Source organism: Myodes glareolus, chromosome 8 (genome assembly GCF_982192425.1).
Source record: "Myodes glareolus chromosome 8, mMyoGla1.1, whole genome shotgun sequence".
In the NCBI taxonomy this organism is placed as follows: Eukaryota; Metazoa; Chordata; class Mammalia; order Rodentia; family Cricetidae; genus Myodes; species Myodes glareolus.
Genome location: NC_142033.1, coordinates 12982961 through 13003522, shown reverse-complemented (window position 1 = coordinate 13003522; position 20562 = coordinate 12982961). Strand labels below are relative to the sequence as shown.

The window sequence follows — 20562 nt, the reverse complement described above, 5'->3', positions numbered from 1 at the left end:
ATAAGATGTTAACATTACTCAAAGGTTAACTCAATAAAACTGTTTCAAAAGAGACATGGTAAAGAGGTTCAATCCCAAAGCCCACAGCCTAAGTCCCAATAAGAATTAATTATAATCTTAATCAGCCATCATCAGGCTGTGGTTCACAAAGGGATCAGGCAGTTGGGTAGTCAGCTGCCTGAGAGTCTAAATGTTTATTTTTACGTGGACTGTGAAGATAGATCCGCAGCAGAGAGAAGAGACTTAAATTCCTCAGCATAGTCCATCTGCAGTTTGAAAATCATGTCTGTATTTATGCCTGTGGGGTATGTACTCTTGCTCCTGGGTGTGCACCTGTATTCTTGCACCTGTGTGCAGGGCCAGAGCTCAGGTGTCTTCCTTGATCGCTCTCCACCGTATTTTTGAGGCAGGGTCTTTCACTGAACCTTGAGCTCATGGATTCAGCTAGGTGAGCTAGTCAATGAGCATCAGTGTCTCCACGACTCTCTGCTCTAGGTATAGATGTGTGCCACCATGCCAGTCTCAGACACGAGTGATGGGCATCCAAACTCAAGTTCTCATATTTGTACAGCCAGTGTGCTAAACTACTGAGTTATCTCTCCAATGCCTGAAGTTATTAAATTTTTAAAGAATGGCATGAGTTTTCTGTCCAGCCATACAACAAAGCTGCAAAACCAGGGCTGCATTTCTTCCCTGTCAAGAACAGATGTAGCAAGTGCAGGAAAATAAAATGCCTCATCAGAAAATGAATGCCCCAGTCGTCAGAAGGCCCTTGCATCTAGGTGATGAATTTCAGATGATAGAGACACAAATGGAAGTCCTGTGGGTTGATTTCTTTTCTTAAAGGCAAACCTGGGATACTGACATCACACTTCAATAGATAGCAGTCTAAGCGGAATCTATTGTAACATGAGGGCCGGCTTGTTGGGGTTTCCATCCCGCCAAGTACCCCAACAGCTGGCAAGCAACAAAGAAAATCACACACAAGACTTCATAAGGTTATAAACTGATTGGCTCATTAGGTCAGGCTTCTTGTTAACTCTTATAACTTATATTAACCCATTATTCTCATCTATGTTAGCCATAATGGCTCCGTACCTTTTTCAGCTGGGCAGGTTACATGCTGTCTCTTCGGTGGCTGAGGAAGTTTCCTCCTCTCTAGCCTTCTCCTATTCTCATTGCCTGCCTCCACTTCCTGTCTGGTTGACCCACCTATACTTCCTGCCTGGCCAATCAGCGTTTTATTAAAATACATGATTGACAGAATACAGATAATTCTCCCGCACCAATCTATTGTAAAATAAAGCTGGTTTTACCAGGGTTAAGAGTGAAAAATAATAGTTCCTAGGAAGTGGCAAAGGAATGTCAAGGCCAGAATAACAGATTAAATTAACTAGATCAGAAAGGCGGAACTATATCTCCGGCTCTCATTTCAGCTTTCTTATGGTGTAGGGGCTCAAACATAGGGCCTTAGGTGTGCTAGGTTAGTACTCTACCAACTGAGCTACACGCCCACCTTAAGTTCAACGTTTTGTTTTGTTTTCTCTTGTATACATACCTGGTATGTATTCTAGAATGTTCCACTGCTAGAGACTTATCCAAGCAGAATGAAAATTCATATCTGTATATAGTCAAGAACACAGATATTCACAGTAGCCTTATTAGTAATAGCTCCAAACTGGCTGGCCTGAAACTCACTCCCTTGCTGAGGATGACCTTGAACTCCTGATCTTTCATCTACCTCCTAAGATCTGTTTCAGCCCAGTATGTTTTAGTCTTGATCGATGTTTGAATATAAATCCCTGTAGGTCTAAGATACAAAGAAGGATTTTTGACTGTTTTTGCTGAATTTGGGGGAGTTAAAAACAGATTTGTTTTAATCTATGTTTGAGGAATAACACCACTATTTAAAATTGCTTAAATTTTGAAATGATGATTTCTTTTTCTGTGTCACATCATCATTAAAGAACACTGTTTCCTAGGTCATGTTCAGTTGACACAGGATGTTTGTTCAAACCCCAGAGTTCAGCAGTAAATCTCATTACTACCTGCCTGCCTAAAATAGCATGAGATGCTAGGCTCATATACCTGAAGTTGAAAGGGACCTTGAAAAATACTGGGACGGTTCACCAGTCCCACAGACAGACTGTGTGTAGATGAATATCTTAACTGCAGTGGTCAAAGGTAACTCATCACACAACATCAAGAGTTAGAGCAAAGTTTCAGAAAGGATTGTGAAGGAATGGGGGAATGTAAAACTTAAGAGAATAGAGTTGGGACAGTAATGACTCCAAAGCCTTTCAGAGATTTTAGCTGCATCCAAGAAAGGAAAAGAGCACTTATCGAGTACCTCCCGTTGTCGTGGCAAACAAAAACCTGGGTAATCAAGTTAGCATATACGGCCAAAGAACATATGTTGTTATAGAAAAATAGTCTACAAACTACACAAGGTATTCAAGGACAGGGCATGAATGCTGTGTGTACAATACATGTGATTCTGCAGAAGAATCTAGCATCTCCCTGCCTGGAGGGATGGCTCGTGTCTTGATATTCCTGTTTCTCTCTTCTCCTCTCATTAGGCATCCAGATTAGTTCCTTTACTCAAGCAGACCTGACTTCAGGAAGTGTTCAGTATGTCCATTCTAGTGAGACTGGGAAGCACTCAGATGCCTTCAGCTTCGTGCTGTCTGATGGCGTGCATGAGGTAAGAGTCCCTGCCATCCATCCTCAAGTGGGTTTTGATCCCTGATCTTCTTCATTGAGAGGAATGGGCAGACAGACTGGAGACACGAGATCGTCGTAATCCTCCGTTCTCAGCCACAGCACAGGAGCAGCCTCTGACAGCCATGGGCTTGACCCCCGGAGGGTTCATGTCAGGGTCCTCTGGAGTCAGCCGGGCCAAGGGCTGAGGAGGGTGGTACTGGGGACGAGCGCCACACTCACCTGTTACTGTTTTAGGTGATGCAGACCTTCCACATCACTATCCACCCTGTGGATGAGTCACTGCCCCTTGTGCAGAACCAGGGCATGCGTGTGCAGGAGGGCGTGAGGAAGACCATCACAGAGTTTGAGCTGAAGGCAGTGGATGCGGACACAGAGGTGAGAGGCTTTCCTGCTCTCTCGGGCTGAGCAGAAGTAGGGTTGGGAGCAGGTGTTGCTTTGAGGAGCACCCTAAGAGTTGTGCTCAGTGGTGAGGGGAGTGCAAGCCCCACTCCCCCAAGTGGTAAAAGCAGAAGACACTTTGGCCTTCTGGGAAAAATCAATTAGAAACCAAATTGCTTTTCAGTCCAATTCGTTCTCACCTCAGCTTGCACACAGCCACCTTCTACATGCTGATTTTATTATGTTTCCTAGAGAATAAGGGGGTGACACTTTACCTAAAATATGTACTGTCTTTCGGTGGATGGACACTTCATGCCCCTCTGTACCTCTCTTCTATTTTACCTCTTGCACCCAGACTTTTTTTCATGGTTACTGGTCATTATAATTTGAGCAAACTCCAAGAAGAGACTTTGTCCAGAAAAAAAAAAAATGGAATATTTGGGTGGGGGGAGCTCTCCTTTCAAGATGTTGCCCTGGTCAAGCATTTAGCATGTGGACTTGATTAGGCTGACATGAAGCTCACCGCTGACTTATAGGTCCATTTGTCCCCTTCTCTCTGCCTAGGCTTCACTGCACAACTGTGCTTTCTTTGAATGTGCATTGCCTACTAGGCTGTAGACTCCACTCTATGTGCTAAAAGCACAGCTGTGAAGAAAACAAAATATTCCACAAATTTACAACCTTTCTGATTGAAGGAAGAAAGGCAGGAGGAAGGCAGGCAGGGAGGGAGAAAGGAAGGAAAAAGTGTAGAAAGAAAGGGATGGAGGGAGGAAGACAGGGACCAATCAGACATGGTCAGCGTTAAGTGAGATCATGATTGGTGGGCGCACTATTTTAGGCGAAGTAATCAGGGAACATCTTTAAGGAGATGCCCTCTGAACCAAGACATCCGTGGAAGAGCAAACTGTGCAGTTACCAGGGAGAATCCACTCTCCAGGCAGAGGACACAGTGCAGAAGGAGCCTCAGGCTCCAGTGCTTTTAGATCCTGAAGCCAGGAGACTGGAATCTAGTGACCAAGGGGCAAAGGGAATAGACAGCCCAAGTCTTCCTCCTAGTCCAGCCTGCGCCTTGAGGCCTGAGAACAGCAAATGTACACACTCTGCACTTTGACGAAGACTCTAAGATGGAAGCCCAGTTGTAGGAGAGAAGGTGGTATCTCTCACTACCTTCCTTGTATCTATAAAGAAAATGCAGGCTGTATTTGATGGCTTTAGGTGGTTCCCTTTACCAGCTTCCAGCCGCCACTCACTCTATGAACTTGCCTCTTGCTTCTCTCCTTTGGGCAGGCTGAGTCTATCACCTTCACCATCGTGCAACCCCCACGCCATGGCACCATTGAGAGAGCTGCCAGGGGGCACCGTTTCCTCCTCACCTCCTCCTTCACTATGGAAGACATCTACCAGAACCGTGTCAGCTACAGCCATGATGGCAGCAACTCCCTCAAAGACCGATTTACCTTCACTGTGTCTGATGGGACCAACCCCTTCTTTATCATTGAGGAAGGAGGGAAAGAGGTGAGGGTCAGTGGTGGAGGGAGAGGCCCAGCAGAGCCTGTCAGAGACTGTGTGGGAATTGTTCCATGTAGCACAACGCTTAGTTCTTACTCCATTAATGTTAAGTGTGTTGGTCCCGTACAAGTACTTTTCCTTAAATCTTTATTTTTCATCTATAAAATGGGCATAGTGATTGCTAGTTTTGGATGCTTTATCTAAACCCCAAAAGAGACAATCCTGGTGGAGTGTTTGACACTGTGGGCAACTAATGAGCCCCCAGCATGACACGGTGATTATTAATATTACTCTTTATTTTTTATTCTTTTCTTCCATCTGGTATTTCTATAGCATCACATAGCTCTATAGTCTCTTTCTCTTTTTGGAATAAGACTCCTCATTCCAACCAGAGTCACTCAGTCTTGGGGATTTAGAGTGGTTTTGTGTACAGGAGACACAGAAATTTTGAATCCTGGCTCTGCCACTTATTAGCCAAGTGGGTGTCTTTGTAAGTCATGTTCCTTTTGAAAACCTCGGTTTCCCAATCTGTAAAATGGAGGAGGTACCTCTCCTCTTTGTGTACATTCGGGCCCTGCTCCGTGGCAGGCCCACAGAAACATCAGAGAGGCACCAGCCTCTATATTCTATAATAAGGGGCCTTACTGCTTATGTCAAGCAACTTCCAAGCCTTAGTTTCTTCAAGATTGAGGAGGAAGAAGCTGGGGAGATGGTTCAGATATTCTCTATGTGGTTGTGGTTGTGAGAATTTGCATTTAATCTCCAGAACTCATGTAAAGAGATGGGCATGGTGGCATGTGCCTATAATCCCAGAACTAGGGAGGTCAACAAAGACAGGTCATCCCTGGAGCCAATGTAATTAGCAATCCCCAAGTTCCAGGGAGAAGCCCTGGCCTTAAAACCATGAGGTGTTTAGCTACCAAAAAGCAACACTTGATATTGATTCTTGAGTTCTACATGTGCGTGCTTGTGCATACACATATACACATGTGCACATACATACACACATACACACAAATGACCTGTGTTCAGACTCCTTATCTTCTGCAAAACTACACTATTCCATAAACTCCCCCTGAAATAACTGCACCCTACACAACTGTGTCTGGTTCCACAGAAGCAGTGTTGGTGAGCAGTGTGCCCACAACCTGTTGTACCCCCAGGACAGTCCTACAGTGTTGGTGGATGATTATATTCCTGGAAGGGAGATCTTCTTGTGTCCTTCAGAGACACAGAATATCACCCTCTGCTGGTCATCACAGCCGTAGGTGACTCTAGGGATTCCTCTGCCTTGTCTGCATCTGTCCTGTCTGTTCCATGGCAGGCTATCACTTTGTCCTTTCTCTTGCTGGAACTGCTCCTGGTTAGCTTGATTTTCAAAGGAGAAAAATACATTAAGACATATCAGCAATAACTACCCTCTTAAACACCTGAGTGTCAGAGCAAGCCTTCTGTGGGACCACATCATCCTAAAAAATTGAAATTGTGTAAACTGTAGATTGAAAAGCTAGTATCTCACTGCCCTGCATTGCAACTGGTACCCACTCAGGGCCTGTGAGCGTGGGATAGGACTATAGCATGTGTACTGTCTGTAGATAGGTCTCTCTCTGTGGGTGGAATTACAATGTGAATTCCCTTTCACCATTTGTTCCCATAAAAGCTTTTATTCTTGATTCCTTCTGCCTCTTACCCACAGAGGGAGCACTGTCCTTAAATCAACCCAGAACAAAAACAGAAAGAAAAGGAAAAGAAAAGCTCTCTGGGCTTGGAAGCTTTCCTCCCTCTCTGAGCTGATCCCACCTGGAGGCTTCAGCATCAACATTTAATGATGCTATTTCCAGACTCTCATGAAAACTTTAACGCAAGAAATTGAGAGAAAAAAGTATCTGTGTATTATTTCATCCTAGGAAAGGTTCTTTTAAAAAATTATTTTTTAAGTTAGTGTACCAAGTAATGAGTTTCTACAGCATTTTCATATGTGTGTGTCATTCTGCTTTCTTCTGTTTCATACACCTCACTGTCCTGCCCGGCTTCCCTTCTTGGCGGTCCTCTTCTTCTTCCCTGATTTTGTGTGTGTGACTTGTATTCCATTATCCCCTCTTTTTTCCCCACTCCCTTTACACCTGCTCCTCTCATGGTCCCCTTTCTACGTCCATGCCATTGTACACAGTAAAATATAGAACCTTACATCAGAGAAGACACAGTATTTATCATTCACTATAAATCTAGCGTCATGACATCCCCTGAAGAAGACATAAATGGACCCAGCCGCCACGGCACATACTTAGAGTCCTAGCTAATCAGGAGCTTGAGGCAGGAGGATTTCTTGAGCTCAAGCCCAGCCTAAGCAATGCTGGATAACCCCATATTAACACACACACAGACACACAGACACACAGACACACACACACGAAAACTAACTTCTGCAGCCTTGACACCCTTGAGGTTAAGCGGAGACACCCTGGCTTTTTGTTTCCGGGTCCCTGCTGGACTCTCCTTGTCAATCATCCCCCTCCCGGAGGCCTCACATCAGTTGTGATAAGAGGTGAAAGCTAGTTTCACAGCCTGTGCAGGGATTCCAGCGGCTTAGGGACAGGGTTTGGGAAACTCCAGTGTTGGTAAGGAGTGTTTTTCTGGCTTCCCCTATAGATTATGACCGCAGCACCTCAGCAGTTCCACGTGGACATCCTCCCGGTGGACGATGGCACCCCTAGGATTGTCACCAACCTGGGTCTGCAGTGGCTGGAGTATATGGATGGCAAGGTGAGTCCTATCCATATACCACTGCTCAGGGCTTGTTGCGGGCCAAGTCAACATAAGGCTGCTTAGGAAGAGAATAGCAGCTCACCCACCAGCCTGGCTCTCCTAAGGCGGGCGAACCCAAAAGCGTGGTTAAGATACTTCACTGATTAAATTAGTGGGCTCAGTTAGCTCGTTACAGTTTAATATAACCCTACAACCCTACAAAAAAAATCTCCCCAGAATAGCAGGTCAAATAAAAGAAGCATGTGATGGCCAAGTTTCGGGCCAGGACTGTACCTGACGCCTTGGAGCTTCAGGGTCCTCGCTGGGATGGAGCTACCCACCGCGGAGTGTCTGCTGTTGAATACACAGCCAGATTTCACCAGAAAGTCCAGGGTGAGGGACACAGAAACTGAATGTGTCACTTCCTCTCCCATTCTGTTGGCAGGAAGTTGGTCAGTTGAGCACAGATCTTTCACGGGAGGATGGGAAATCGTGTCTCGAGCTGGGCAGGCAGGCACTCTGCTAAAACTGTTTACTTCTAGGAGGGGAGAATGGACTCTAAGGAACATTAAATGCTTGCCCTAGATAGAAAGGAGCAGATATCTTTGTCAGCAATTGTCCTCAGAGGAGTCCTCCTTCGGAGACCTCCATCTCCCAGTTCCCAGCAGGCCCTTCTAAGGTACATCTCGTCATCTGGAAGTGTTAGCAACTCAGCACTAACTCCGCATCAGCATCAGCACCAGCACAAGCACATCTCTTCCCCTTTCAGAGCTTTGATTGGTGATGTTCATCTTATGCCATGCCTCTTTCATCCTCATGGATTGAGGATGGGATGTGAGGGTGCTTAGCTATCGAACTGTTGGGTTTCTTAAAATGAATACAGTAGTGTTGAATAAATGACTCTGTCAAGAAAGAGCGTGAGGATGTTAGCTCAGATTCCCAGCTCCCAGGTGAAAACCGGGCACACTGGGGCATGTGTATAACTTCAGTGCCGGAGGCACAGAGGCAGGCGGATCTCTGGGGCTCAACGGAAAGCCATCCTAGTCTAGCTGGTCCAGGTTCAGGAAGAGACTGTTCCACGAACCAAGGTGGAGAACAATAAAGGAAGACACCTCACATGGACCTCTGGCCTCCACATGCATACATGTGTGCACGCACATGTGCATGCATGCACACACACACATACACACCTGTGTAAATTCTTCTTACACACTAACTTTTTCTCACTATTCAACTAGAGTTGGGTCTACTTCCCATCCCTCCTCTACTCCGATAGCAGTTATTAACGTTTCCAGTGGCCAGGTACAGTAGCACATTGCTGTAATCTGAGTACTTGGGAGGCCTATCTAGGATTCCAGTTAGAGGACAGTCTACAGTCCATGATGATACCCTGTGTGACTAAATAAATGTATAGTGAAGTCACCGAAGATGAAATCCAAAAGTTAATGCCCTGCCCTTATCTGTTTAAATCCACTAACATATAGTATTGCTTGCCACTCTTTCTTTCCATGGTCTTCAGATCTCACCCTGTGTTGACTGGGTAATTGGGTAAAGAAATTAAGCTTAGCTAGTATATTTGAGCAGTATCAGAGGACAGTATATTTATCCTAATCAACCTCAGGATTTTCAGTGATTCTCCTAAGGTATAAGGCTTAGCCATTATATCATTCCTCCCAGGTTCCAATCCTCTTTCAAAGCCAAACTGAAATCTCCTGCTTATTTCCACAAGACTTGCCCCATTGACCTCGCTCAGGAGCCTTTCTTTGTGAAAACTTCCAGAGCGGAGGCTGGCATAGTTTCCATCCTAACAGTTTTCTGTGCAGTAAATGCGCTCAGTAAATCACTGTGGAACCGAATTAAATCTGAGTCAAAGGGTCTTGCTCCAGCTTAATTCCCACCTCAGAAATTAAATTTAATGGGTTTCTATTCCAGGCAACCAACCTGATCACCAAAAAGGAACTGCTGACCATGGACCCGGATACAGAGGACGCGCAGCTTGTCTATGAGATCACCATGGGCCCCATGCACGGCTACGTGGAGAACAAGCTGCAGCCAGGCCGAGCCGCAGCCACCTTCACCCAGGGTGGGTTCTTAGGAGCCTGGAGAGGGGCCATGCTCAAATGCTGCTCTCACAGTCACTTCCAGCTACTTTTGCAAACGGACCATCTAGTGTCTAACCACCCCCTTGCACATTTTGCTCTTCCCGGGTTATTTCCTGTCACTCTGAACGAGAGAGCTTCATCTTCACCATGCCCCCTGCCCGCAGGTTTCTAGGTGTTCTGGAAATGACATGTGGAACTGCTCGGTTTCCTTATAAGACAAACAACAAACGGACTGCCAGCCCGAAAGATTTGTGATCTAAGAAGTTTATTGTTTTATTCTCTAAGGACGATGGCATTTACTTTTAAACATCTTCCGCCAAGAAGTTAAAGTCTGCTTTATAACTGTGTTGCTCAACAGAAATAGTTTCCTTTTGGAATAACATAAAGCAGGTCGTTCTGTAGTTCTGTATAAGGTCATCCCTGCTCCTCTTCGGGGACGGCTGTGATTAGGCACTCACGGCAGGTGACACTGTTCTTTAAGGTTCATGCTCTGTGTTCCCTCCCCAGCCCATTCTCAGTCATGCAGAGCTGTGCCTTGTGTGTGAGCTGCTGCTGTCAGCCAGGCTTTGCCTATCAGCACACACCTTCTGCACAGAGGGTGGGGTCAAAGGCTTGTCTCTGTCAGCTTTCAGATTTGCCCTTCAACACCCCGCAGACACTCTCTCAGGTGCTTTCTGTCCAGACCCCAAGATTCTCCTTTTCTATGAGCATAAAGGGGCTCTCTGTAAGATAGGTATTTGGACATGAAACTGTAAGATTTTGCTTTAAAAGTAGGACAAATCTTTTGGTTTTAAGACTACTATACTTTCTAGAGTTTTGAAAATCAGTCCCTCTAGCCCATTAGGACTAGACTTTATATGTTAGCCTGGGACCTATGAGTGTGTCTTTATACTTCCACATTATCTCACTGTGGATTCTAGGACTTTTTTTTTTTTCTCGCAGAGGATGTGAACTTGGGGGTGATTCGTTATGTGTTGCATGAGGAGAAAATCCAGAAAGTCATGGACAGTTTTCAGTTTCTGGTGAAAGACAGTAAACCCAATGTGGTCAGCGACAATATCTTCCATATCCAGTGGTCTGTCATCAGCTTCAAATATACCAGGTACAGTGTTTATTGTGCACTGTGTAGTGAGAAATAAATCAAGCAAGTAGAAGAAATTAGGGTGAAACACTATAAAAAGCAGGTCCATTATGTTTGATGGTGGTGGTGGTGGAGGTGGTGGTGTTGGTAGATGGTGGTTGTGAAGCTAGTGATAACAATCATTAAAATAATTGCTTGAAATTTTTACTGGATGATATAATGTGCATAACAGGTACGGTGCTATGTTCTCAACATAATTCATCCTATTTGCTTACAGCGTGCAATTCTGAGATTCTCTTCCTGTCCCCACATAACAGCAGCAGAAGCAGGAAAAGGCTAAATTCCTCACCCTTAGCAATGTAGCTCGCAAGCAGTAAGACAAGATCTTAAACCCAATAATCTTTTAAAAAGTAATTCATTTATTTTTATCTTAAGAGCATTGATTGGTGTTTTGCCTGCATGTGTGTCTGTGTGAGAGTGTTCCCTTGGAACCAGAGTTCTGGAATTACAGACAGTTGTAAGGTGCCATGTGGGTGCTGGGAATTAAACCCAGGTCCTCTGAAAGAGCAGCCAGTGTTTTAACCACGGAGCTATCTCTCCAACCCTAAGCCCAGTAATCTTCACTATCTTCTTTCAATGTTTCTTTTGAACTCTTTTGTTTTTATCTTCAAGTTATAGAAGATAATCCAATAGAATTTGGAGAAGAAACAGAAAATAAACCTTCAGGTCGTGTTTTTCCAAGGTTTCTCTGAACTTCATAGAACTGTCCATCACATATGTAGATTGAGATGCTTGCCTCATCCAGTTATAGAGGAAATTCAGAAGCTGTCATTTGATAATAGTGATGGACAGACATCGTGCTGCTTTTCTAAGTTAAACTAGGGTTCTTATTCTAGAGTAAACAATTTTTAATTAGCATTTCAGAGAGGACTATTCTAAGATATAAATTTCTTGACAGCTAAGACAATTAAACTTGCTTCTCAGAGGCTGAGACATAACTTCTCCACTCTTGAACATACTCAGAATAATTAAAATCAGTTGTAAAATATGTCATATTTTGAGATTTGTCTTTAATTACCTCTTGATTGTATCACCTCTAAAATTAAACAAGTTGAGTAAATGACATCTTCTTTTGTTAGCAAGTCTCTAACTCTAATGGACTGAGCTGCCCTGGGAACTGACAGTGTGGGCCCCTCTCTCAAAGGCATTTTCCCTAAAACATCCAATGAGACACACAACAGACTGAATGGCTGTCCTCAGTGATGAAATTCGAAGCCTAGTTCACTGCTGTCTCCTCTGGCTTTTCCAAACCTACTCACTGTGAATTAAGATCTTGAGAACTAGCTCTTGACACATCCAGTACAAATCCCCGTGTTAGGCTGAGAGCCCACCCTGTCCAGGCTCGCACATCATAGAACTCTGTCTAGAAATCTTTGAGCTCTCTAGACACCATGCCAGCTCAATTGCAGGCATCCTTCAGATCCGGCTCAGTGGGCCCCTGCTGAAACTGTCCCTAGCAACCGTCCACACAACTTCACCCTTTAAGAACCCCCTGGCCTTCTCTGATTACTCTGCCCACTTGGGAGAGGTTCTTTGTCGCCTTCCCAGACTCTGAGTTCTGAAGTTTGTAGCTCCTGTTATAATGCTCTGGATGACTCTATTTTCCTCCACAGTGAGTAGGTGTCATTCTTTAACCCCAGTATCCTTGTTCATAGGGGCTGTGACTGTCCCTGGTAAGCATCTTCTATTAATTTATGTAACTTTTGAAAGCACTAAACTGCCTGTCCTCCGAAACGCCTGAGTCCTGGGACCAAATAGCACAGTGAGTGGTCTCTTTATAGCCCCAAGACAGATTTCTGGAGCGTGACTTTTATGTGTCCGTAGCTATAACGTCAGTGAGAAGGCCGGGTCTGTCAGTGTCACGGTGCAGAGGACTGGGAACCTGAACCAGTATGCCATCGTCCTGTGTCGCACCGAACAAGGCACAGCCAGCTCCAGCTCCAGGGTCAGTTCTCATCCCGGACAGCAGGACTACATGGAGTATGCTGGTCAGGTAGGTGTGGAGAGGACCACTCATTCCTTGGCATGGTTGCAGGTTACGGTGGTGCCCTCTCCTTCTTACCCACCTCTCTTCCCATCCACATTCTCCTGAAGAAATCCGCTCATACACCTGTCCCATAGAACTTTGTTCTTCAGTCTGGCTGCTCTCCCCTGAAGTATCTGCCAGGGCTTACATCGTCATCTGGCTACTAGGTGCTTACGTTTTACCTCACAGCAAGATCTCATCAAGGTATTACGTCCCCCTCAGCTCTTGGTGCCCTCCCTTCTCTTCCTGGAGGTATGGGAGGGAGTCATAAACAAACCACTTAGCGAGTTCTCGCTATAGAATAGGTGAGAGGTGATGGGATGGGGAGCTTCAAATAGTAAAATTGACAGGACTGAGCGGTGGACTACTGAGAGGGTCAGAGGTCAGCATGGGTGATGCTGCCCTGGCTATGAGAGGATGGTCAGGAAGAGCAAGTCTGACAACGTTTCGTGCTGGGATTTTTGTCTTAGGCATGTTGAGTATCAGTTGCCTTGAGCTTGGGCTACAGACAAATTCCCAAGTCATCTCTTTTACCTTGAGGGTGGTGGTGAGAAAGAAAAGGAAGATGAGGAACAAGGAGGTTGGGTAGGGGAAGAAGTCAATGGTGAGTGCACACAGCACGAATGAGGGCTGGGCATGGAGTGAGCTCCTTTTCACCTACAGGAACAGTGCTCGTACTTCATGGGTATTTATTCCGCTTTTTACAAGTCAACGTGATTTGACTTGTGATATTAGGAGTTAAATATCTGTAAAACAAAGTGGACTATGTCCTTTCTCGACGTTCAGGCATCGGCTAGACTAAGTGAAAGCCTTTTATGGCAATGAGGGTGTAGGAAAGACCAGAGAGGGTAAGGAGTCTTCAGCAGAGGGATGCCACATTTTTCAAGAAGAGACAAAGGTCTGTGAGTGTGTTCCAGGTCTTAAACAGAAATCTAATGAGTGTTTTTGTTTTCTTGAGGGCATTTTGAAACACAGAATAGCGAGAACTCAGTTTGATCAGTTGTTTAGGTATGCACTAATGATTTTGATGAATTTAAATTGGATTTTTTCAGATTTGGGTGCCCTTAGAGACTTTTGACTAATTCTTGCACTGCTTCTTATTTTAACTGCCTCAGTTTACACAAACAACTCTGTTCTGTTTAAAGAGTTTATCCTTGTTTTATTTATTTTCCCTCTGTTTTGTTTCTCTCTCTCTTCTACTCCCTTGTCTTTCTCATTCATTCATACATTCCATTTTTTTTTAGATAAGGGTGTAATGTTACATTTACAACTATGTGCATGCAAAATAAGTTCTCTGTGTTGTACTTGCTAAATTCACTCATAGGCCTAGTCCATTTTAGGTCAAAGGATTAGCCTGCTGTGTTAAGTGACATTTTATGGACTCAAACTCAATGATTCAGTGCAACAAAACTCTCTTGTTAATTTTTAATTATATGCATACTATAATCAAGGCAGTGTGATATATTTGTGTAGTGCTTTAATATATCTTAACACTTTGTCATATAGTTTTCTTTTGCCTTCATAATAATAGTGTAGGAGAAATTGCATTATAAACTAAGTACCTGATGTTCATAAACTGACATAATTTTATCCCGGGGGAGGGGGGCAATCAGCCCCTGAAGCTCCACCTTCTTACTCTGAAAGTGGAGCTCTTTCTGCTTAAGCTTGGCCTGATTAGAGAGAGCACTGAGCAGCCACATGGTAATTGTTAATAAAGAGAACACAAATAGCTGTCACCCACTTCTCTGGTCATCTGTGGTAAGATAGCTCTTTGCCCTCCATGTTCCACAATAAACTAGCCCCAGTTGCGCAGAACAGGAGAGGTGACGAATAATGTGGGAAGGACATAGAACAACCCCAAAGTACCATGCAGTTCTTTGCCAGATCAAGTTGGATGCTCTTTTCTCACAATCCCCCCGCCCCCGCCGGAACTGAACCAGGGAAGCACGGTCAACCTCCTTTTGTTTCCTGTGGCAGGTGCAGTTCGATGAACGAGAGGACACCAAGTCCTGCACCCTCGTCATCAATGATGATGACGTGTTTGAGAACTTGGAGAGTTTCACTGTGGAGCTCAGCATGCCAGCCTATGCCCTGCTAGGCGAGTTCACCCAGGCGACGGTCATTATCAATGACACGGAGGATGAGCCCACCCTAGAGTTTGATAAGAAGACCTACCGGGTCAACGAGAGCGCTGGGTTTCTTTTTGCGCCGATTGAGAGAAAAGGTCTGTTGTTGCCACAGGTGACTAGGAGCTACGATAATAACCAATGTCTGTTGAGCTCTTCTGTGCAGGTCTCACATCAACGTGTGTGTATTTTTTCCTATATGAGCCCACTGACCCCCAGAACAGCTGCAATGTTGAGTCCGCCTGTGTTGCGCATTACCAGAAGGCCTCCCTTCTCAGGGCATGTAGTTAGAACTCCATTTGTTCTTGAAGGCCATGACAAGACAAGTTAGAGTTCACCTTGCATTATTCATTAACTTGGTCTTTTTAATCAATCATCCATTCCATAAAAGATTTATCAACTGTGGTCAAGGAGAGAGGTTATATTTGTGTAAATCTCAGGTTTTGGAAGGCAGAAAATAGACTCAACAAATTCCCTACCTGGATGTTAAGTATAATGTTCAGGTGAAAAATATACTCCCTTTGGGAAATAAAGGGCAATTTCGTAAGGCCGGGCATTCCAAACAGAGATTTTATGGGATTGTGATTGTGCAGTCTTGACGCTTTAAAACACACAGGCATGAATTCCCCTTTCAAGACCAGGTGAATGCAAATGACGAGGTCGGGTTTCAGTATCGAATCTGCTGACTGGGGGTTAGTGAGATAAACACCGTGGGTAGCACAAAACCTTAGCAAACGCTGCTTGGAAGACAGGCGAGCCCCACTGATTGCTCTGGGCCACCACGCCAGGCCTGCGGCAGGCTGCCATCAAGGGATGTGACAGCACTAATGAGCAAGGCCGTTTATATCTTTATATTCTTTTATATTGTTTTGTATTGCTTCGTCTTTTCTTTTTTTCAAACAAGTTTGTTTCTCTCGGGGAATTAAAGTGCAGAGGTTTCTCCAGAGAGGCAGTGAACTGTTCTCAACTCCCTTCCTTCAGGCCACAATTACTTTGCTACTTAAAGTACCAAATCTGCCTCTTGTCCTTCCACCCGCTGTGGTCTTAGATGGTGGGCAATGAGTCTTGTGAATTAACAGAGCACAAAATTTACAGAATAGGAAATCCATTCCCAGTTATTTGGGGAAGTATCTGGGGTATATTAAATCCTCAAGCGGTTTATACCACAGGCTTAATAGAAACTGCAGTGCAGGAAGGTTGCCTGTCAGATTTGAGCAGAAATAGTGATGGAATGTGTCAGAGGGAAAAGCTCATTAAGTTGCTAGAAATGTTCAAATGTGAGAAGCACTCACTCCCATGCTCCGACTCTCTCACCATGTGTGCTGCAGGAGACTCGAGCAGCATTGTGTCTGCCGTTTGCTACACGGTCCCCAAATCGGCTATGGGAAGTAGTCTCTACGCTCTGGAATCAGGTTCCGATTTTAAGTCCAGAGGGCGGTCTGCCGAGAGTCGTGTGATATTCGGACCCGGGGTCACCATGTCCACGTGTGATGTCATGATCATTGATGACAGCGAGTATGAAGAGGAAGAGGAGTTTGAGATCGCCCTGGCTGATGCTTCTGACAATGCCCGCATTGGAAGGCTGGCAGTGGCCAAGGTGCTCATTAGTGGGCCCAATGATGCCTCAACTGTCTCCCTGGGCAACACGGCTTTCACGATCAGTGAGGATGCAGGTAATTGGGAGGCCCTCTGGGTTTCTAGGAACCATCTCCTGATCCTTCTTGCCAGTCCAGGTTCCTGTTTAACAAGGTCCTAAAGACGTGGAGAATGCCATTTCTTAGGGACACTATTGTTAGTTTTGAACATCAGGCTATCGAGACCAGCAATGGAAGATAGTGAAAATAGAGAGTTCTTCCCACTCCGCTTGCTCTTTTGGTTAATGGCAGAGAAGTGACTGGCATGAAGCTTCATGGTCTGGTCTGACTTTGTGGCCCAGAGGGACAATATGGCCCTAATTATTCTGGCTTGTGAAGTGGAACAATGTGAATCACTGAGGATATAGATAGTTATTTAGTGTACTATCAACTGCCGAAACAAGCTTCCAAGTTCCAGTGTCTTAACACATGGATCATTATCATTTATATGTCAGCACAAAGGAAGCTGCTGGTAAGTTTCTTCTATACACTGTCTTAGAGCCCAGGCCCTTTCCTTCTTGTGGCTTTTAAGGGTCTCATAGTCTATCACATGCCACTAGCAGAGAGAGACAGCAATTGTATTGAAAATCAAAGCCTTCTAACTCTTTAAAGGGATTCTGTGCTATGTTGGGAACTGACACTTCTAAAGATTTAGTGTGTGTGTCTGTGTTTATGTATGTTTGCACGCACATGCTTGCATGTACATAATGCATGCACAGGTTTGCAGGTCCCTTGGAGCCCAGGGATAACATCAGATCCTCTACGCAAGCAGCAAGCTCGCTTAACTACCCAGCCATCTTTCCAGCACCCGGACTAATATTTTTTAACACACACTGAATGCCAAGCATGATGTCATGAGAGCTCTGTGCATTCTTACTCCACCTTCAGCGGATCAGGTAGCATTGCATGGAAAAGCAGATTGAGGCCCAGAAAAGTCAAATAGTTTACTAAACTAGAGACTGGAGAGAGGACTCAGTGCTTCAGAACACTTATTGCTCTTTCTGAGAACCTGGGTTTGGGTCCCAGCACCCACATGGAAGCTCTAGTTCCAGGGGATCCAGTACCCTTTTCTGGTCTCCATGGATACCAAATACACACATACATGTAGACAAAATGTTCATACAGTTAAAACAAAAGCAAGTAGATAAGTTTCTAAAAATTTTTCATATAAAAAAGATATGTAAATTATATTGAGAAAATGTTGTTTGATGGGGTTCTCAATCTCTATGGTTATGAGAATTAAATATCTTTAGGGTACTGCACATATGGTGAATGCAAAAGATGAGGCTTGTTTCTCAGATAATAAACCTATTGGTTTGAGTAATGATGTGTGCACTGCTGGATAAACAAGAAAATCAACCCAGTTAAAACATTTCATTAAGAGCATGCAGCCCCAGGTCCCCTGAGCTCCTTACTGACTTTTCTAGCTGAGGCTCTATCTTAGGGTTTTTTTCTCCTCAGATAGGCTTGGATTTTGGGTGGCAGGTCACGCCTCAGGTGAATGGGACACCTGCTCTTTCAGGGAACCATTTTTTCAGTGCCATCCCCACACACACTTGAGACCCTCCTGTGAGTCTCCTCTTAACCTTGGGGTCAAGGAAAGGGAGCTATGATGCCTCCTCAGCCCTGCTCAGGGGGCAGAGGAGCATCGCTAAGGTCGCTTTAGACAGCCTGGGTGGGAAAGCCGCCGCTGTGGTGCTGAGAGATGAGAGTCCCGAGATGCCCTCTGATCTTTTGGTTCACGGTTGGACATTAACAAACCGCTATTACCTTAACCCAGGCACAGTGAAGATTCCAGTCATCCGCCATGGCACTGACCTTTCCACCTTCACATCTGTCTGGTGTGCAACACGACCCTCAGACCCAGCTTCTGCCACTCCAGGAGTTGACTATGTCCCTAGCTCAAGGAAGGTGGAGTTTGGGCCAGGTGTCACTGAGCAGGTGAGCCCACAGCAGCCAAAGCACCTCAGAGTCAAGAGTCTCATTGTCACTAGTGTATTTTATTTCCTTCTTCCCTTCCTCCCTCCTTCCCTCCCTCCCTTTCTTTCTTCCCTTCCTTCCTTGAAAATAGATTCTTCCCTCATACACTATATCCTGACCACAGTTGCCTTCTGTCCACTCTTCCCAGCTCACCCTCCCCACCTTCCTTCTCCCCGAGATCCACTCCCCCTCTGTCTCCCATCAGAAAAGAGCAGGCCTCCAAGAGACAGCAACCAAACACAATGAAACAAAATACAGTAAGGCAAGGCAAAAGCCCTCACACCGAAGCTGGACAAGGTATTACAAGGAAGAGAGTTCCAGGAGCAGGCAAGAGCCAGAAGCGCACTCGCTCCCACTGCTAGGAGTCCCACAGAAACACCAAGCTGGCAGCCACAACACACACGCAGAGGATGTGGTGCAGGCCCTGCAGACCCTTGCGTGTCCCTTGGGTCTCCGTGAGCCCACAAGAGCCTGCTTAGTTGATTCAGTTGCCGTGTGTTCCTGGTGCCCTCCATCCCTCTGACTCCTAAAATCCCCCATCTTCCATGGGATTCCTTGAGCTCCAATGGGAGAAGCTCAATGAAGACCTCTACTTTAGACTCTTTCTGCAGAATGTCACTAGTGCAGTTTCTGCCTGTTTTCTGAGTCGCTTCAATATATTAAAATATTACATTTTAGTTCTTACTTTCTTTGGAAATAGAGACAAACAGAAGCCGGCAAGGTGGTCCTCACCATCTTAAAGCTTATGACCTGAGTTTGATCCTTGGTACCCACATGGTAGAAGGAAAAACCATCACCTACACATTGTCCTCTGATCTTTACACTCATACCATGGCTCATGCGCGTGCGCACACACACACACTTTGCACAAATTCATTAAAGAATCTTCTTTAGCACCGAATATCCAACAATGCAAGCTTTATTGACATTGTGAGAATATGATAATGAGATTGTCATTATGAATTTAAGTAAAACTAAGCTTGCTTTACAACAATGAAGATGCCAGTGCTAGGTGTTGAGCCTTCTGTGACGTTTGCTTTGCTCTCCCCTGTAGTACTGCACCTTGACTATCTTGGATGACACACAATACCCAGTGATTGAAGGACTGGAGACTTTTGTGGTTTTCCTCAGCTCAGCACAAGGAGCAGAACTGACCAAACCCTTTCAGGCTGTCATTGCAATTAATGACACATTCCAAGACGGTAAGAGATTGGGAATACCTGCTGCTGGTTTAAAGCATATTTCTATATTTTCCTAATTTCCATGCACGTTACATTGTATCTCATCTATACTTTCACGCATGAAATCTGTATGTATACATATCCATGTACAAATGCATACATGTGTGCTTGCATAGACATGAAGGGGACAGCCACTCATGTTGCCAGTACTCTAGCGGGTTCGGAGAGATGCATAAGCATTAGGCCTTATCTTCAAGAAGCTTCTGTCTGATGTAGCAGGTTTTACAGAGGTGTGTCGGTTCTGATAGGACTTTAGCCATGGTTGATAAAGGAAAGCCTGTTATAAATAGAGAGGTAAGTAGAGACAAGGGTGAAATATTCCAAGACGCAGACTTGGGGAAGTGGGATGCTGAGTTCTGATCTGAACAGGACAGCAGGTGAGTAGAGGCGTGAACGGGAAGTTGCAGTGAGTCAGGTCCTGTGGGGCCAAAGGACTTTGCGATGGAAGCAATGTGTGGTCATGAGCAGAAGTGGTGCAAGGTGTTTTAGGAACCTAATCTTGGCAGTAGTGAAAATTGTATGCACAAGTGGACAGAAGCAGTGTATGACCAAGATCCAGCCACCACTGAAGACACGGTGTACGTAAGTGAGGGTGAACACAATAGAAGCAGTAAAGGACCAAACCCAGTCACCACTGAAGACATGACGTGCGTGAGAGGGTGAACATGAAAGCTGCTTCTCAGTGTGGGAAGTTAGCATTTTCAGAACATCCCAGAACATTCAGGGATCCATAGGTGGGTCCAGAGATTGGAGACCAAGCCAGTTTCCAAGTGAGGCAAGAGGACTCTCAGCAGCAGCCCCAGTGGCTGATGACAGAGTCAGGGTTGAAAAAAATCCCCTAAAGTAGAAAGAGACAAGCCAAATGATAATGTTTAATGTTTTTATTCATCCTTAAATAGTCATGTATGTAGGAGCAAAAACTGCAAATGGCAAAAGACACACTATGAAAAGTTAAT

General features: G+C 45.0%; 1 protein-coding gene across 1 annotated transcript in view; it reads left to right on the top strand.

The window, feature by feature from the left end:
* The window catches only part of Fras1 (Fraser extracellular matrix complex subunit 1), a 409549-nt gene that overhangs the window by 349427 nt on the left and 39560 nt on the right, over window positions 1-20562 (top strand). Inside the window, exons 48-58 of the mRNA XM_087908851.1 lie at window positions 2580-2704; window positions 2959-3099; window positions 4390-4617; window positions 7261-7374; window positions 9289-9439; window positions 10401-10560; window positions 12424-12592; window positions 14603-14849; window positions 16080-16424; window positions 18166-18326; window positions 19420-19567. Of these exons, the coding sequence (XP_087764977.1) occupies window positions 2580-2704; window positions 2959-3099; window positions 4390-4617; window positions 7261-7374; window positions 9289-9439; window positions 10401-10560; window positions 12424-12592; window positions 14603-14849; window positions 16080-16424; window positions 18166-18326; window positions 19420-19567 (1989 nt within the window). The remainder of the gene's footprint in view (window positions 1-2579; window positions 2705-2958; window positions 3100-4389; window positions 4618-7260; window positions 7375-9288; window positions 9440-10400; window positions 10561-12423; window positions 12593-14602; window positions 14850-16079; window positions 16425-18165; window positions 18327-19419; window positions 19568-20562) is intronic.